Here is a 20,069-nt window from a genome sequence, read left to right on the forward strand (position 1 = left end):
GAGGTTCAAGGATTGAAAAAATAAGTAAAATTGTAATGATTATAACCTCAACTAATCAGCTATCAGGCCAATTTAATTGTTGAGTGGTGCAAGAGTGTTTGGTACATGTTTTGTTGCATCACTTGCAGTGGCAATGAGAGGTTATAAACTAAAACACAACCTCTCTTAAAAGTTATGAGTTGTAATTTTTAGTAGTAGAAACACTGTCGTAGGTAAAGTAGTGTACGCAACTCATATAAATAGTATTAACAACACTGTAAAAGTTTTAAGGCACTCGCCAAGGCTCGTACCTTATAAATTCCTACTTGTGACGTTGAAACTATCTTTACGCAATTGTTGCGTAAATTACTATTGCTAAACTTATAATGCTTCTTCAGTTACTTTATTAATTTTGGCTGAATCACAGCAAGCATACAACTGTAAAACATAATGTGGTTCCACACGGATTGTCATTTGAAAATAGTGACTTTTACAGAAATGATCTTTTACATCATTTCAGCAAGTTTGGAATGTCAAATGACGACTTGATGAAATTTTACACCAGACGCAGTTCACATAAATCAAAATCTAGTTATATTTATTTGTCCAATAAGAAGTGAGCTACAACAAATTTTGATTCTTTGTCCGCTTCTGTTAACACAAACCATAATGGCCGTAATGACTGGCTACTTTAGATGGTTAATGATGTAGGCCTAATATAAAACGTCCAAATCTCGGTATATTCCGTCATAAGAGAGATTTTGACATTTTATGATTTTCCTCACACAAAAAATGCATATCTATCAAGAGTAATGCAAATAGTATATTGTTTTACTAGTCCAGAAATAGGTGTTACCTAATGAGTATAGTAAAAACATTTTGGATGAGTGCAAACGATAATTTTCGTCAGACTACTTTATAAGTTTATAACCTAAAAAAAAAAACACACACTGTCAACATACGTTTTATGTTGCCAGTTCTTAAAATCACAGGTTCTTTAAGATTTTGTAAAAACTCTTGGTTTTTAACTATGACATATATAAAACAATATGTATTGGTGACTAAGAAGGGTGGTTATAAAATGAAAATTAAGCAGTTTAAAAAGATTTTCAACCCAACAAATAATGTGCAAGTGTACTGTATATAGCCTACTTTGAATTAATTGTGAGTGAGCCTAAGCATATGTAGCCTTACACATAGCCTAACCTATAGCTAACACATATACCTAGGTGTAGGCTATATTGATTGTAAATTGCTAAGTCCTAGTGTTTGACTGCTCATGTGACAATTTTACACCTCTTAAAATTTTGTACATACCAAGCCTTCAAAATTCAAACATTTAGTAAAACACAAAATTTCTTAAAAGAACCCATTGTTATTCCTTGCAGTGGTTTAAACCCCTATTTCAGAATTTAAAATACATTTTAAACTATTAATTCACTGCACAACAACAATCTTAGCCTTTGATAATAGAATAATGTATAAAAATCCATTAACACAATCACACAAATATTCAGAGCATTAGGACAAAATCTGTATGTTCTAAGAGAGTTAATACATCACTGAAAGAAACAAAGAAAGAGTCAATGGTTAGAGGACACGTCACATGTTATTTTGGTATTTTGCTTGTTATGCTTGAATCAGCAGTATGCAGCAGCCATGCCCAACCTACCTCACCAAACAGCTGACTAGCAAAATATTCAGTTCCAGGAAAATTTACTTGTAAAGAATTCCTTTAACTCTTAAAGACACACTAAACGGATCCTTTAATTGTAAAAGGCATAAAAGGTGTTTGTTTACTGATATGCAGTTCACTTGGTGAACCAACGATCAAAAATATTTTATTAAATTTTCGGAGCGTAATGTACCGAGCGTTGTTACTATTAATTTGATATAAGATTTGTTGTGATATTTTTTGTTTACTTGTTTGATATAGATGATTAAACTGTGACGTGAATTCTTAGGAGAGGGAGATAAAATGATATCCACAAAACGGGCTGGGCCATATGCAAATATTTTTTTCTCCAGAGTGTTTAGAAGGAGCCTGATGTATCATAGGTATACCCCCACCAGGTAACCGATAGGCATACTCAGATAGTTGGCCATTCCAGTCTGGGCAGTCAAAATATCAATAATGTTTGTCTCTGGCATCACCTAATAAAGTTCAGTTGTGCAGTTTCAAATGTGAGTTTTATTATTTATAGTCTACCTTCAGAACACGTCAGTGGCGACGAGGAAATGTGTTTTAAAACAGTTTAATTAAGTGATTGTGTCATAATAACTGCAAGTTTTTATAAAAGTGAAAGCTGCCGGTCTCCGGTCGGTGAGTCAATGTGGGTGAGTCAATGTCGTCCATTTTGTCAACGTCTGTCTGTGTGTTTTATAATTTAGTCAATAATTAATTCAAAATGTCTAAAGCACCAGTTTTTTTCCCGGAAGAGGAAGATTGTTCGTTGTATATCGAAAGACTAGAACTGTATTTCAAAATAGAAAAGATTGATGATGACCTTAAAAAAAGTCATCTGTGTGTTAATTTGCAGCCCAGTATTTATGCAGAACTCAAATCTTTATTAAGTTCTATCAAGTTCAAGAAAGCAACATATAGTCAGTGTACTGAAGCATTAGCAAAAAAATACACTAAAGTCAAAAAAGTTATTTCTGAGCGGTATACTTTTAATTTGCGGAAACAACGAGTTGGAGAGTCCATTACAGACTATATTACTGTGATTAAAACCTTGGCCAGTACATGTAATTTCGGATCATTTTTTGACAACGCATTAAGAGATCGTCTTGTGTCGGGGTTATTAAATACTAATATGGTCAGTCGTCTTCTGTCTGAATCAGACGCCATCACTTTTGAGGAAACATGCAAAATTATTTTCGACATGGAAGCGGTAGAGAGGTCAACGAACATTATGTCTGGAAATGACGTCACGGCTCACGTCAGTCACGTGACTACGCAGGGAGCGCGGCAGTCTACGTCAACTCCTACGTCACAGTCCTGGAGATCCAAACAGCGATCGCGTACAATAGACAACGGTCAACATTAGCTGGTTATCCACGTCATCTACGTTCCGATAGACATTCGCCGTCCCGATACAGGTCACCGTCCCCGCACCGCCGCTCGGACCATGAACTATCCAACAACAACCGGAAAACATGTCGTTATTGTTTTAAGAGACACAGTCCATCAAAATGTCCCGCAAAAGACTGGATCTGTCACAACTGTGGTAAACAAAAACACGTTGCAGGTTTTTGTCATAGCGCTAATTTTGTTAACATGTCTAATACATTAATTAATGAGTCCGGTCCTTTGTCTGTATGTATACAAGTAAACGGTACACCTACTAATTGGCTAGTAGATACTGGTAGTGCAGTTAGTATTTTAAGAGCAGATCTGGCTAGGAGCTTAAAGCTAACTAAATTGTCACCTTTTCTAGGGCAAATCAGAAGTGTCAATGGTCAAGAATTAAATATTTTGGGCACTTGTGAAGTTGAGGTTAAACCCCAGAACCAATTGAAGCAACATTTTTTTAAATGTTATTGTAGCTGAACAGCTGTCATGTCCCGCACTTTTAGGGAGAGATTGGTTGTCAGTTTTGTCACCAAACTGGTCAACTAACTTACTGTCGGGATGTTTGTCTAACACTAATGATTGTCCAGTAAATTATGTGCCGAGTCCAAACGATAAATGTCAGTCCGTGGTTCAATGTAGGCCTAAAGCAAATGTAGTTGAAGTTTTGTCAACACGTTTCCCTTGTGTTTTTTCAAAGAAAAACAATGAGCTACCAATCAAAGATTTTAAAGTCAGTATAAATCTGAAAGATGATGTTCAACCTGTATTTCACAAAGCGTACACAGTCCCTTATGCCTTGAGAGATTAAGTAAATCAAGAGTTGTCCAGATTAGAATCTGAAGGTATCATAAGTAAAGTCAAACATGCAGATTGGAGTAGTCTTATGGTTTGCGTACCAAAATCTAACGGCAAGTTGCGTATGTGCGTTGATTTTAAAACCACTTTGAACAAGCATTTAAAAGTAGATCAACATCCTATCCCCACTCCTGATGACATTTTTAACAAATTTGTGGCATGCAATGTTTTTTGTTGCTTGGATCTGTCCCAAGTGTATTTGCAGTTAGAAGTTCATGAAACAAGTAAACAATTGTTGGTTGTTAACACGATTAAAGATCTCTATATGTACAACCGCCTTCCTTTTGGCTTAGCCTCTGCTTGTGCAATATTTCAATCAGTTATTGAATCAATCTTGTCAGAGTTAAATCAGGTTGCGCCTTATCTTGATGATATATTGATTGGAGGTAAAGATTTAACCGAATGTGAACAGAATCTGCACAGTGTATTGTCACGTCTTGAAGAGTACAATGTTAAGTTAAATGTAGATAAGTCAGAATTTGTTGTACAGTCGTTGATATTTCTAGGGTTTGAGCTGTCTGGTAAGGGTAAAGCACCGTCTGCTACCAAAGTGCAGCAGATTTTGTCTATTTCATTTCAGCTCCTACTAATTTAACAGAACTTAAGTCATTTGTGTCAATGTTTAATTACTACAGAAACTTTGTACACATGTGTCCAGACCTTTTAGAACCTTTTCATAAACTAATGAGAAAAGATGAACCATTTGTCTGGTCATCAGAGTGTGCATTAGCTTTTGCTAAGTGTAAAACGTCTCTATCAGAAGCAACTATGTTAGTATTGTTTGACCCATCAAAAGAATTAATTTTGTCTGTTGATTCGAGTTCTTTTGGTGTTGGTGCAATTTTGAGTCAAGTTGAAGGTAACAAAGAGTACCCAATAGCTTTTGAAAGTGCAACCCTAAACCCAGCACAAAGAAATTATTCACAATTAGAGAAGGAAGCTCTGGCTTGTGTTTTTGGTGTAAGAAAGTTTCACAAATATTTGTGGGGAAGAAGTTTTACAATTTGTAGTGATCACTTGCCCCTGAAGAGTATTTTCAGTGAAAATAAGAGAATACCAAACTTAGGTTCTTCAAAGCTAATACGGTGGGCTACCATGTTGTCTGCTTACCAGTATAAGATTGTCCACAAGAAAGGTTTATTGATACCACATACCGATGCTTTGTCGCGATTACCAAGCTCTGATTTAGTCCAAGATGACGATTCTTTTTTTACTTATTTGTCCACTCCTCTGGTTTCTAATGATGAAGTGTGTAAAGAAACCATGAAAGATAACGTTTCGTCTAAAGTGATAGAGTTTGTACAACATGGTTTTCCAAAAAAAGTGTCCAGTGAGTTCAAAGTGTATTCTAACAACAGCCACTGTTTGAGTGTTCACAATGGTCGTTTGTTTTTTGGAAGTAAAATTGTAATACCTGAAAACCTAAGAAGTCCTAGATGTGATTCATTTCAGCCATGCTGGCATAACTAGATCAAAACTATTTGCAAGGTCATACGTATGGTGGCCTACACTTGATAGCGATCTATATAGATTCATTTAAAACTGTCAAATATGTCAGTCTCATCAAAACAAACGTAGTAACCAATATCGTCTACCTTGGCCTAAGTCAAATTGCCCTTGGGAAAGAGTGCATCTAGATTTGTTTGATTTTCGTAGCAATAAGTATTTGATCTTGTGTGATTCTTACTCTAAGTGGGTTGAGTGCTTTGAACTAAGAAACAGAAGTGATTATAAAGCTGTTATAAATAAGCTAGCAGAAGTGTTTTCTAGATTTTCATTTCCGCGCACAATTGTGTGTGATAATGGTCCGCCATTTTGTAGTCAGGAATTGAAAGATTTTTGTGAGAGGAAGTCAATCAAACTCATGTTTTCACCTCCATATTCACCTCAATCTAATGGACTAGCTGAGCGTTCCGTTCATTTAAAATTATATTTTCTAAATTTTATCTTAGTCAAAGAATTTGTAATCTGCCACCAGAACAAATGTTACTAGATTGTCTATACGCTTATCGTTCCACTCCATCCTCTGTAACGGGTAAATCTCCTATGGCAATGCTACTTACTTTTGTACCTGAAACGCCTTTGTCTTCTTTAAAAAGAAATGTAAGTTTCAACTTTGTATCAAATCAGTCAAAGAGAAAGAATCTGTCTAAAAGTAAAGACAAGCAAAAGATAAGAATTCCAAACTACCATCCTGATCAATTTGTATGGGTAAATCTGAATAAAAAAACAAATGTTGGTGTAAAGTTTGTGGTAGGTCAAGTGACCAAGAAAATTAGTCAGACTGTTTATTTGGTAAGAGTGTTATCTGACAAAAGTATTCACAAAGTCCATGTAAATCAGCTTAGAGAATATTTTGTTCCAAAACCTCATTCACCTAATCCTGATAAACTCCACACCAAAACACCGTCACCTAGACATGTACCTAGCCCTAGTCCACCCAGACCATCTCCTGTTAACAATAGTACCAATCCACGTCCATCTCCACCCGTCCCCCAACCTTCACCTACAAGTCCCCTTCAGCAGACTAGTAGTAGAGGAAGAGTTATCAAGCCGACTAAAAGATTTACATTTTCTGAATTTGATTGATGATATTGAACTGTCTTTTATGTCTTTGAAGTTGTTTACTGTTTTGTTGTGTGTATTTTTAAGAATTGTAATCAAAGTTTATATTTAATTTATTTTGCCACTTGAATTTTTGATGTTTTAATTATTGTACATATTGTCAACTTATACATGGGAAGGTAGTGATGTATCATAGGTATTTCACCCGCCAAAGACGGGGTTTAGAACTTGATCGATAAGTCTCGGGATATTAAAACGTCAAATTAACTAAACAAATGTACGTAATAATTATTCGGAGAAATCGTAATTTTGAACCTAATGGGTTTAAATCAAACCAAACGATAACCACCGCTAGTCACTGACAGTCAGGAACTGGCGGGTCAAGACTCAAGTTAAGATATTAAATTTAGATAATTCTAATCGGGAATTTAAGAAAACGAAAAAGTATAATGAGTTAAGTACGCGAAAGATAAAACAGAAATAACGTAAAACGTAAAAAGGGGCCTAACTAGTGTGTGTTAGCTAACCTTCGTAATAGAATCGTAGGGTCGTATTAGTGCGAGCTAGTCGGCGGTCAAACAGCGAATAAAATCTTCTCTAATATGAATAAATATGTATGGTGAGCGTGTATATATATACTTCTCTGTGATTAAAAATAGGCCTACGTTCTTTGGCTCATAGCCGAAGCTAGGGCCAACACATAGGCCTAGGAGTAGGTTATTGTGGATGAAAACTGGTAAGTTATGGTGTTTGTTGAATAGCAGTACGTTTTTTACCCCCCTTAAAATTTGGTACCTCACAACAAGGTTTGTCAATGGTTGAGAAGCGATTTTGCATTACCATATCAGCCTATCAACATGTGTTTCACGAAAGCAAAGGATGACTTTTACAATGTAGTTCTTTGCAAGTTTATTGTTTAACGTGCTTTTTAAATGTATCTCAAATAACAAGTATCAAGAGACACTGTTTAAGGACAAAACTAGCTCATAATTTGGTATCCCTGATTTCTTTACTTCATTGCCAAGCAGTGTCTCTTGGTAATTTTGGGTTGTGTGAAAACGCTAAAACTAATAATAATTGTAAGAAGTCCCAAGATGAATTGGAAGAGAATTCAATTTGTGACAACTGGATGGCTTGTTTTCAGTAGTGGTGTACAGGACCTCGATTGACTAACCTCTCAAGGCAGATATTTGTAGATTGGGGACAATGGAGTGAGTAAAGTCATATTGTATTCTTTACGTACCGTAGAGCCTGAGACTAATTACTTAAAAAGCTCTATCTAGTCTGACGTTTATCGCACAAACGTGGACACTTTTCGGTCACACAGAAGCCCAGTACGTTAGAACCTCGATTAACCAGGGGCGGATCAACCGTGGTCGATATCTAGATGAATCTCAGATTATAGTACATAGCCTCAAGAAAATTTTATAAATTGTGTTCCTTCAGTCTAATGTGTTGAAATGCACTGTATAACTATTTCTGGTCATTATTTAAATGCAGTAGGTTCATTATTGTTTTTGAAACATCACAGTTCATTTGACAAAAATAAAATGGAAGCAGAACAAAGAAACAGACTGATAGCTTCAAGGTCAAGCTACCTTTCAAGCTACCAAAGCTTGCACTGACAATCGTCTGCTCCTTAAACATCTGTCTGTTGTGTTGAGTGCTAGCTATATCACAACAGTTGAACAGTTTGTGATTGGGTGATTAGTAACCATTACAGCTTTAGTAGCCTATTGTTGGGAGATTAATCACCATGGAAACTTTAGTCATTGTTATCTTTATCTTATTTTACAGCTGTTGTTGTTAATATCTTACAGATTTTAAGTAGGCCTACTATGATTTTAAGCTGTTTTTTTAGTTATATTATGTTTTATCGACATTCTTCTGTCCTGAAACAGTATGTAGTAGTAGGCTAAAGTCATTAGCAGTATCTAGCTTACTAGACTTTCTATTGTTCTGCTCTTTGTGTTTGTCAAATTTTGTTTTTTTATTAAGTGTGATTTACAAACTTACAGTTTTTATTACTGAACCAATTTTAACGACTAAACATACCATGATTGTACAATACTAATTGTATTTTGATAATGTAAAAATGCAAATTAATTATTATATTAATGTCCGTTTATACAGTATTGGTTGTTTTTTTGGGTTTGTAATATATTTTTATGCCAAGTTGGATTAACTGTGGTTTTCAGTTATCCACGGTCTCCCTCCTCCCCATTACCCCGGATTATCAAGGTTCTACTGTATTCAGAAGCAGACTCACAAGGGATGATTCACAAAGTTTTAATAAAATTCTGCATCACAGAATACAGTTACTTGAAGCTCAACTAGTTTAATATACTACAAACATTAAAAACTTGTGTTCTCAATCCGACTCAACTGTACCCAGAGATTGTGAGGATAGACTTACCTTTTACACTTGCTACACTGGACCATTTCCCTGTACGCAGCTGCGCGATAGGCTCTTCGACACAAAGGACAGGAGAATCCCTTGTTACGCTGTTGGTAGCAAGAGTCGCACACCGTGTAGTGAGCGTGCCAACGTGAACTTTGGCCGGCACCCGGCGTACGAGAGCCACAGTCACTGCACACGCGGCAACACTGCAACACAATAACGTGCAAATTGTGATAAGACATCTCATTTCACTAAATATTTGTGTCCATGCTAGAAGCATTTAGTAGAGAAGAACACTCTTCAGTTAGAGATTTAAACTCCCTTTAAATTTATCTGGAAATGCCGAGGCTCGAAACTGTACCTGCACTGAAATCTGAGACCCACACACTTTCAAAATACAGCTATTTATTTTGGAAAATTTAGTAAATTAAACTTAGTTTATTTTACATCATTCATGGTGGTAAAAGAATCGTAATTATTGCATGCAGTGCTTAACTTATTCTGGTTGAGGTTACGATTCCCCATCATTCCTCAAATTCTTTAGCCTCAGGCAACTTTGTGTGTGGCAAAACAAAATACAGAATAAACAATACCATTCATTAGTACTTCTAAGGGTATTTCTCTTCCTAATAGTTTCAAACTAAAAGAATAGCCCAGATATAGAGGGAGCAGGTGCATTGTTCCACTATATTCTATATTACAATGCTCTAGGTCGATTATAACAGATTGATTAACAAATGTATTGATGTTAGGGCAGGTACTGACCTTGCATTTCCAGCCGTACTTGGGTATTGTGGCGACTACGGGCCGAAGGCAGTGTGGATGGTAGGCCTTGTCACATGTCTCACACAACATGACTTTGCTGTCCTCAGGCTGTCTGCAGATCTGACAGATACGACAGTCCTGACACTGCCAGCCTGCGCGGACACCTGCAAAACATCAATCATCTTCAGGAGTAATTCAGATAAGGGAAAAAGTGTTTTAAAAGCAATATAAAATTATCTGTATTGTTTTGGACAGAAAATACTGTTGTTAAAGTTTTTTTTTGTGCAACATTCTTAATTTTCCAGTATATACACATTTATAACTTGTTTGGAACATCAGACAAAATGTGTCAAATTTTCAAATAATTCGGATGTTTACAATTATAATTATAATACAAGACAAAAGAACAGCCTTACTTACTCTAGATCTAGACATTGCTCTCCTACCATAGAATATCCTCCATACTATGTTATTGTTTCTTGCATTGATACAAATTGTGACAACATTACACAATCTTTATTTTACAATTTATCAGCACTTATTAATTAAAAGTTATCTAGATATATACCGGTAGCAGTTTTCTCCCTTAAAGTCTCTAAAACTACAAACAACGAATTGGAAAAATCCCTGATTCTATGGCAACATTTATCTCACAAAAAGTTGTATAATCTGGTTTTAAATTGGTTTAGCACTTTATGGTGTCAGGAAGGCTTTTAGTATCATACCAGAAAAATGAATAAAAGAACAAAGTATCTCTATTCTCAAATCTAAAATTCTCAAGTATCATGGGTGTATTTTGTCGAGGAGAAGAAATAGTCACACAAACCTGGTAACAAAGCGAGGCCGACACAGCTCCCATGGTAATGGTTACCGCAGTTAGAGCACATTGTCAGGTTCCGAACATCTCCCAGGGAGAAACAGCTCATGCACGTCACGTCTCCGAGACCAGCTGGAAAACGAGCAAATGGAAATATGAGATTCAAGTGTTTTATTTTGTAAGATAAATTAATTAGCAGTTAAACTAAACAAACAAACCTGCTCCGCCAAGTCCATACATTGTTTACAATTTACTGGGTTAAAGGGCCAAATTTCATCTGGTACATTACTCATTACAAACTGTTTGTTATTAATGTAGGCAGCATCAAAATATCTTTTCACTGCAAAGAAAAACTGAAATGATGTATCTTAACAACTGATATTATGAAACACATTATATAAGTGTTTACTATTTCAAACTTATATCTCTATTTTCCACTGCACACACAGTCACCTTTAAACCACATAAATCTAATATAATGCCTGATTTTCATGAGCAAAAAAAAACAGTTGATGGTCTGGTCTACTACTCTAGCATGAATTAGAATTTTATTTTTTATTTTTGTCCTAAGGACGCTAGGCACGAGCCTGGGATTGTTTTTCACATTACTTCAGGCTAGACCTAGGGGTTGCGGCATTATCACTTGGTTAAATTCATTGGTGACTTGGCGGGGATCGAACCCAGGACCTCAGGGACTTTAGTCCCGCGCTCTAACCACTACGCCAGCTCGCTCCCCAGCATTAATTAGAATTAGATTGAATTCACTCCACACTAATTGAAGTCACAATTTACAGCGAGTTATGACCTAAGATTGCTCATTCCTTTTTACCTTTTAATATTATTAACACCAATTCATTCAACACAGAGGTCAAACTTACTTTTGCCCAATTACAATTTTTTCTGAAACCGTTAGTGAATCATTCAGATCCAAGCCTTAGAGTCCAATTAATCTTTTAGGCTATTGCTTCTGTTGTTTTTATTTTTTACAGGAAACCCTTTTAGTCCTATTTAAAACAAAATGTAATACTAATTAAATACTAGAAAACAATAGTTATTTTGATGTAGAATGTAGTTAGTAACTAACGCATGAGTGAGACTTGGTCCAAGTGAAGATTGCACACGAGGCTGTAGCTCTTGGAGTCTTGGAAGGCACCGGAGGCTCCTGCACAGGGATGGTGTAGAGCTCTCTGACAGTTGTTGAAGGTACAAGAAACACTAGCGCCGAGTCTACCACAGTATGAGCATTTGCGACAAACCGCCGACACCACAATCTGTCAAGACAATAGACTTACATTGAATCTTAAACATAGAGTTTAGATTTTCAATCAAATTTTATGTAGCAAGAAACTTCTTCAAAAGAAAAAGACTTCCCACTCTTTTGCATATGAGGTGAAAATACAGAAATTTAAATCAAGTATAACACACTTTTAAGTTACCGGTACAAGCACTAAGCACTGTTGTGTAATAAGATGGACATGTCTGCTTTTGAATAGTAGAATAAAAGGGATATCGTACCTTAGAAGAAGTACAGGCAAATCATAGAACACACAGAAGGACACATCAAACTTGTTTAGTGAACTCTCTTTTTCTACACTTGACAAAGTCCCCGAGAGGACGTAATATTGTTGTTGCTCTTCTGTGTCTTCTATACCTACATGTACTTACTCTAAGGTAAGCTAGCTGTTTCCCCCTTTAATCTACAAATCAAAGCATAACAAATTCTACCTTAAAATGTACCATAGTTTAAATCAATAAAACAAAAAGGTCTCTCTTTAAGTAGACCAGCATTAACCAAATTAATAACACATTTCTCTGAGACAAAATTATAAAATGCAAAAAACAATAAAATAATTTCTAAAGATGTTCTGTTTTCTGTTTAATTGTGTTTGAAAAAATTTCTTTTTGTTTCATATAAAATTCTTTAGACAATTATGTAAAATGAATCCAGTAGACATTTAGCCAACAGGTTTCAAGCCTCATTTTCCAATATCATACAAGATATGTTTACCTGTCCAATTGTTTGAAAATCGGCATCCGTCGGACGACTTACACCGAGGCTCCACAGCGCACAATTTTCATGGATATAAACATGCCCTATGAAAGAAAAATAACATTAACACTCTATTGACAAGTTCAATAAGAATGTGATAGCTTAAGAATGAGAATAAATTTTCCTAACTGTAACGTGCCTTTAAAAATAACAGTGACAGTATAAACCTAAAAATTAATCTGGGCAACAAATGAGGTTTTAAGGATCAATACCCAAGCCTCTCTCCAGAAACTTGGAAGACCCGTATTAGAAGGGCAATTGGATTAAAAAGCACAACCAACCAATAATTATTTTTTAAATATTCCCTCTGCAGCAAACCTACAGACTAAGCAAAGTTCAATCAGAGAGCACTAACTACTAAGAGGTGTGCTAGCCTCATATTTTCAATCAAGCCAAGCACAAATAGAGCTTTTGAAAAAAAGAAACAAAATTCTATGTTTTTCTAAGCTCTACCTGATGGCTTCACTGAAAATTGGAAGTTTTTCTGTTTTAAGGATAAAGCATAGCCTAAAAAAAAATTTGAACGGATATTAATTTTGGCCACTGGGACATCAAAATGAAAAAGTAAAATCGGTACCGGATCTAGGTTTTTTTTTCTGTGCCACCTATGGTAATAGATACTTCCTTATAGGGAAATTTGCTAATAAGAATAAAATAAAAATTATTATAAAAATACTTTGACATACATTGGCTGACTGCATTTTCGAATAAGCTGACTAGATCTGGTTCCTCAGTGTAGCCGATGATGCTGAGTTCATCCAAAGGTTCCTGACCACTGAGTACCACATTCCTAGAACATTAAAAAGTTATGTAAAATGTTAACTGGAAATATACACTCAGATCCTTCAAATTACGTTCTATAGCCTACTTTAATTTAGATCCAAATATATTGTTGTTTAAAATTAACTTAAAAACCAAATAGGAAATTTACTAAATTAATTTCAAACTAGGTCTAAAAACATCAGCTTTCCTAGTTTGGAGTAGTTACAGCAAATCACTTATTTTAACACGTTACCGACCAGCCGTCACACTCCTCTGTGTGAGGACTCTTGTGTGACCTGGTAGTGAATGTGTTTATGTTTAGAGAGCTGGGCATATATCTTTAATCACTTACCTAGCTAAAACTCATAGCTGGATTGGTAATTTGAAGAAAAATATATATTTCCAAAACAAAAGATGTTCTAAACATATTAGCTTGGAATTGTTTTATTAGTCCATGGAGAAGTAAGGTACAGAGGAAACATTGAATGGTACCCTTAAGCATAGGTGTCCTGTGACTAGAGGTGTGCAGATATCCTAAAAATCGGGTCGGATTCGGTTAGGTTCGGATATCCGTATCGGAACCGAGCCCAAATTTGATATCCGACTTGATCCGTTAAATATCCAAATTTTTCGGATAGACTATGTTTTTTGACGATTTTGACTTATATGACGACTTATAAGAACACTGAAACACTGCCTTGCCATATAAATTCTTTGCATCAAGATACAAAAACTGAGACATGGCCTAGCCATATAAATTGTTTGTATCAAGATACAAACACCGAGACATGGCCTTGCCATATAAATTCTTTGCATCAAGATACAAACACTGAGACATGGCCTTGCCATATAAATTTGTGACGTTATTTTCCTGAACGGCGACACGTGGGAAATTACGCCACCGATGCGATAAACGAGATCCCAGGAATCGCCCAAGTCTGGTCGCGGGGATCTTCCTAGGATTCGATAGTGATTTGGATAGCCTAAATTCGATAGCCGCCCTGGTTATCAGAGCTCGAGACGAACGTTGCGGGTTACCAAACACCACCCTTGAAATCACCACTCTAGTCTGGGGCTTGTGGGTAAATTGATAATTTTAACTTGACTCTGTGGGCAAATATCTATTTGACACTCTACTAGCTAACTTAACGAGACAACTAGTAAGCTAAGTAGTCACCCCGCTTACCTACAGAGACGTTAACCTGTAACAAACAAGGTTAGTATGAGATAGGCCTAGCCTAGCCTAATTCCCACAGAGTCCGAATTTATAAAAAAAAAAAAAAAAAAACAACAAGTTGGCTTAAGTTGCCCAGGTGAGACACGGAACGGGAAAAACTGAACTAAAAATAAAACTGCTCTTTGAGCCAAAACGAAAATTAGAACTTCTACTTTCTCACGTGGTCAACTTCAACCAACTTCGACAGAACTTGTCCAGCAGAAACCTGTCTGCTGGAACAAACTTTGGGACGTTTATGGAACTTTTAAAAGGGTTTAAGAACTAAAAAGGAAAGTCCCAAGACGGATTATGAAACGTAATTAAAAAGCGATGTCACCAACTGCAGTACTTTACCAAATTAGTTGGTTAAAATGTATGACTAGATCGGAGAGTTAGACCTAGCCTACAAACTTCGACAAAGTTATCCCAACCAAAAACTGGTAAGGTAAGGTACGAAAGCCTGAGTTGTTTATTTCAAAACTTACCAAGATGACAAAAATTATTGTTTACTCAAAACACTTTCAACACACCACTTTTAATTTACCGGCAAGCTTTCAGAGCTCGCGCAACGTATCTGATCAAAACGACGAAGAAGTTGAACAAAATCTCTTCAAACCGAAGACGAACGAACGAATACCTAAAAGGCCGGGAATCCGAATGACAATCCTTATTCTTCTCTCTTCACCTTCGTCTCAGATTCGAGACGAAGGTTAAAATGCTCCCTGATTGGTCAGCACAAACAGAGTCAGCTGAGTCCCGTGCCGGCGAAGGCAGGCGCATGACAGCTTCAACATGCTTATAGCCGCGTACTACTCAAAAGGTGGCTCCGCTGCTCTTCTTTTCTCCCGTAGCCCGTCCTCAGACGCAGTCGAACAACCAAACAACCAAACTGACACCAACATCGTCTGTGGTCTTGGAATTTGAGGTTAGGTACAATGTCAGTTTAGCGTCGCGACTAGGGCACAACAACAGCTTACATTCAGGTGTTTAAGTTTCGTGGTTTAGCCGTTATTTTACCCACTACACATTTGACCCGTTACAAATTGTTTGCATCAAGATACAAACACTGAGACATGGCCTAGCCATATACAGTAGACCCCCTATTAACCGACCTCGTATTAACCGATAATCGGATTATCCGCCTTCGATCGTAAAATAATACAGTTTGTTTTAACCGACCTTGATTTGAGAGCAGCTCGGTTTAACCGCCGCGTTCTAGGAATCTCGGCATTTCCGCTCCCACGCTGGGCGATGAGAACTGAACCATACGCTTATCTCCACAGGATATGACTAACAATAAGCTATTTTGTGTTGAGCACAAAAAATATAGCATAGCCTATTGTCAGTTTGTCATCATCATTCGTAGCTCGAGCACATCTGATCTGATTTGTTATCTGTGCGGCAAATTTATAACATCATAAAGTGCGTTACGATTTTGAGAGCTGATTATCTTATCGCCGGAGTAAACAAACAACGCAACTTGTAAGGAAGGCAGGGAAAGGGGGTTAACAACTCCAAGGTCAAGATAGTTTTTGTGCCTGGAGCCTCCAGTGAGAGGCTATAAATAAACGTCCTGTTTTGTAACAAAATGGTCGCTTGTATCTTTAATGTTGACAAAAGGTTCTGTACTGTATTACGATGTATTTGGAAAGCATCAATTAATACATTACAGTATTAAAGTTATTAAAATAGGAATTTTATTGACTATTGCCTAGTATTATAATAATATATTCCACTGAAAGTCGGCCTATTTGACTTTTTTTGTGTTTATTTGTGACTTTTCTATCAATATGAAAAAGGAGATAAGAGTAGTTTATTTTATAAATAATGCAAGTATGACTTCAAAATTATGATTATATAATTCCAAATGAATAGCACTTCATTATGTTATGATTTTAGGGATTGCCCGTTTTATCCGACCTTTTGAGTTATCCGACCTAGGTCCGGTCCCATTAGGGTCGGTTAAGAGGGGGTCTACTGTAAATTGTTTGTATCAAGATACAAATACTGAGACATGGCCTTGCCATATAAATTATTTGTATCAAGATACAAATACAGAGACATGGCCAAGCCATATAAATAGTTTGTATCAAGATACAAATACGGAGACATGGCCTAGCCATATAAATTGTTTGTATCAAGATACAAACCCCTTGCAAAATAAATTATTTGTATCAAGATACAAACAATGAGACAAAATAAATTATTTGTATCAAGATACAAACAACGAGACATTTGCCTTGCCATATAAATTCTTTGCATTAAGATACAAACACTGAGACATGATGGCCTTGCCATATAAATTGTTTGCATCAAGATATAAAGTATACACTGAGAGACATTGCCATATAAATTGCATCAACATACAAAGTATACTCTCAAGACATTGCCTTGCCAAATAAATTGTTTCACCAAGATATAAGGTACACACTGAGACATGGCCTTGCCATGGTTTGCATCAAGATATAAGGTACGGTATTCTTTTTTTGTAAAATTGAGTGAGCTGTGAATTTGAACTTCAGTTTTTTATAACTGAACTAAGATTTATGACTTACAATATCACAATAGTGAATAGTGTACAATTCATATTGTAGTTTATGTATATTAAAATTATAACTTCAGCCTTAATATTTATTTATTAAGTACTTGAACGTCAAACTATCCGAATCCAAAAATATCTGAATCCGAACCTCTAATTTCCAATTCGATCCGAACCTAGCCTTAACTATCCGACCCAAATCCGATCCAAACTGAAATTTCACTATCCGCACACCTCTACCTGTGACCAACATTTTTTGGGGGGCATGCACAACATATCAGCACTATGAAGTCTAAAAATAAGCTAAAATTGGATTTTTATTTAAGACATTCCCAAAAGTGAGGATACCCTTAAATGGTGTCTAGGGCAAAGTCTAACACTGCCCTGTTGCCCTCTTGTGCTGCAACCCTCACGGCGGAGGAAGACCCTGTGCTCCCCATTCGGGCTATTCCTTGCTCGTCACAAGTATATTTCCAGCACAACATACCAGAGCTGAGCTACTGGTCGTCGCATAAGCGTGTTTCCTCTGTAGTTTACTTCTCTGTTATTAGTCTAACTTGAAGCTACGGTAAAAAAAGTTAAAATGTGTAACTAACCTAAAGAGTACTTCTTGCGGTATAATAAATATATCCCCCCGCCTTAAATTCACTGCTAAAAAAGCAGCTTTTACCTGCACTTGGCCCAGTTCTTTTGACGACGGCAGCTAAGTGCGGGAGTGCGGGGACTCTTGTCTGGGCCAGTAACATCTTCCTGTTCGGTGGTGGGAGAGACAAACCCCGGTGTGGTGGGGCGTTGAGGCACAAACCCTTCCTGACAAGCGAGTCTTAACATCTCTCCTTGGCCCAGCTGTGACCGTTCGCCTAGGTTACAGAGCACACACACCTTCCCAGGCCTGCAAAAGATAAAATTCTGTGTCAGACACCATTAGGATATTCAGGGTCCTCACTCAAAATTTAAAATTAAGTTAACAGTTTATTATCAGACTTTTACAGTTATATTTGCATATTTTTGTGACATTGATAAGAAGCAACGTTCTGAGGGCGAGAACAGGTGGAATCACAGCGCCTAGTGGACCTCAGAGGTAAATGGAGAGCAGTGTAGGGACACCACAGCGATATTCCCGATGTTGCCATGTGTAATCGACTTTTAATAAATACCCAAACTTTTGGTAAGTTCACGTTTAAAAATACCCTACACTGGGTATGTACCCAGCCCAAATCACTACAACCATTACTAAGATCAGGGGGAAAACGTCACAGTATCTTTTGAATGTTAAGGACTGAGGAGTCTTGACTGACAGAGGCTTACCAGGTCTCAGCGAAGTACGGCGGATCGTCCTGTGAGGGTGGAGCCAACAGCTTGTCATCACCAGGGGTAGAGGCTGTAGTGGTAGGGGTGGCAGGGGTGCTTGGCTCTGAGCTGTGTGCGGGGCTCTCATCTCCATCCAGCGAATGACGGGGGGACTTGTCAGATGGAACATATACACCACTGAAACATAGACAGTTTAAAGGATAGCGAATATGTTATGTGAACAACAAAACTTTTTAAACTTGATTTTTTGACAAGACGCAAAACTCATCCTTAAAAATTAGCGGAGATGACAAAAACATACTGTACAACCTAAAGTAGCTAGTAATTCTGAAAATTATATGTTTCATGTGTTAATAAATACTTTAAACATTACTCAATATGGAAGTCTGCTGTCCATCATGTAAACTACAAAATCCTTAAAACCTGGCCTAAAGCCTGGTTTGCCAAATAACGAGTGTAGAAGAGATTAACTTCTTAAACTAACTTTGTAACACCTACCCTTTCCATCTCTTCAGTTTGAGGCCGAGTGGTTTCTTGAGCTTAGACTCGCCCGTACGACCAGCTGGTCGGCCCCTACCCCTCTTGAGATTCAGAGGCTTGCCTGTCCCTGCAGTCAGTCGTAAGGGTGAAGCCAGTCCCTCGTATGGCAAAGCTGTTTAAACTCTCATAATGTAATATCCACATTGTAATCCTTTAAAAAACCTTAACTGCCTCCCAGTATAGACCATTGCTTAGAGCTGTGATCTAAGAACAGCGATGTATTGTAGCGGTATTTGAGTCCCATAAGAAAGCCAGTGGTTACTGCAATAAGATCAGTCAGAGGTGCTAGCCAGGAGCTACAGTGATCTGTTTGTTTAAAATTGTAATTGCTAGTGAATAAAATTTGATTTTGAAACAGATTCAAAATTAAAAGTCATCTAAAAGTGGATTTGCATTGATAAATTATTCACCTTTTTGGGCCTATGTCTGCAAAGACTCCTCAGATATATTAAATCTAATGATAAAAATACTTATCAAAGCATAGGCCTAAAAGGAATTACCATCCAAACACATATTGTAAATTTTGAAAACATACTTAACACCAAGATGAATTTATCCATGCACATCAATCTAATACATAGGTAATACTGTTCTCACAAAACCATAAGGTAACAAATTGAGCTCTATGGGTTTGTCAAGCTAGGTAAAATTGGGAGTAAAAACTAGGCCTAGTACTATTAACAGAATTTATAAATTGTGCATAATTTGTGCCTCTGTCACATAAGTGCTGCTAAAGTCTTGTTCCTCTTTTCGCACAACACTTCTATTCAACAAAACTGTACATTCCACACACCACAAAAACCTAAATTAGCAAATTTGAATATTTGGGCCTACCATTGGTCGAGGCTAGAGCCATCATAAGGCTGCCATGGTCGCCGAGGGGCGAAGCTCCCAGGTCCTCCTCCTCCTCTTCTTCTTCTTCTTCCGCATCTTCTGAGTCGACAACGTCAATTTCTTCTTCATTTGTTTGCTTAATTTCATCCATTAGTTATTGCACTGTTATATGATGGCCTAAAATCATATTATTTATGGTTAGTCAAAATTATAGATACTATAACAGATAGAGTTTAGGAGGAAAACCTAAACTACAATAACTCACATTTGGATCACTGAAACCTTATAGATTAACCCTCCAGCTGCTGATCGACTCGAGTGAGTCGATTACCACACCCCGGCCGGCTGCTAGTCGACTC

General features: G+C 36.9%; 1 protein-coding gene across 1 annotated transcript in view; it reads right to left on the minus strand.

Moving 5' to 3' along the window:
* The window catches only part of LOC128998977 (histone-lysine N-methyltransferase 2C-like), a 29,139-nt gene extending 9,278 nt beyond the window's left edge, over positions 1–19,861 (minus strand). The window contains exons 1-10 of the mRNA XM_054425334.1: positions 19,711–19,861; positions 18,835–18,988; positions 18,334–18,513; positions 17,696–17,917; positions 13,195–13,298; positions 12,467–12,552; positions 11,543–11,729; positions 10,468–10,590; positions 9,642–9,805; positions 8,892–9,082 (exon numbers count right to left, since the gene is read on the minus strand). Of these exons, the coding sequence (XP_054281309.1) occupies positions 8,892–9,082; positions 9,642–9,805; positions 10,468–10,590; positions 11,543–11,729; positions 12,467–12,552; positions 13,195–13,298; positions 17,696–17,917; positions 18,334–18,513; positions 18,835–18,988; positions 19,711–19,861 (1,562 nt within the window). The remainder of the gene's footprint in view (positions 1–8,891; positions 9,083–9,641; positions 9,806–10,467; positions 10,591–11,542; positions 11,730–12,466; positions 12,553–13,194; positions 13,299–17,695; positions 17,918–18,333; positions 18,514–18,834; positions 18,989–19,710) is intronic.
* Between the last annotated feature and the right edge of the window lie 208 nt (positions 19,862–20,069).

The sequence above is a fragment of the Macrosteles quadrilineatus genome, unplaced genomic scaffold (genome assembly GCF_028750875.1).
Source record: "Macrosteles quadrilineatus isolate MER2022 unplaced genomic scaffold, UCM_ALF_1.0 Scaffold_7__1_contigs__length_78375512, whole genome shotgun sequence".
In the NCBI taxonomy this organism is placed as follows: Eukaryota; Metazoa; Arthropoda; class Insecta; order Hemiptera; family Cicadellidae; genus Macrosteles; species Macrosteles quadrilineatus.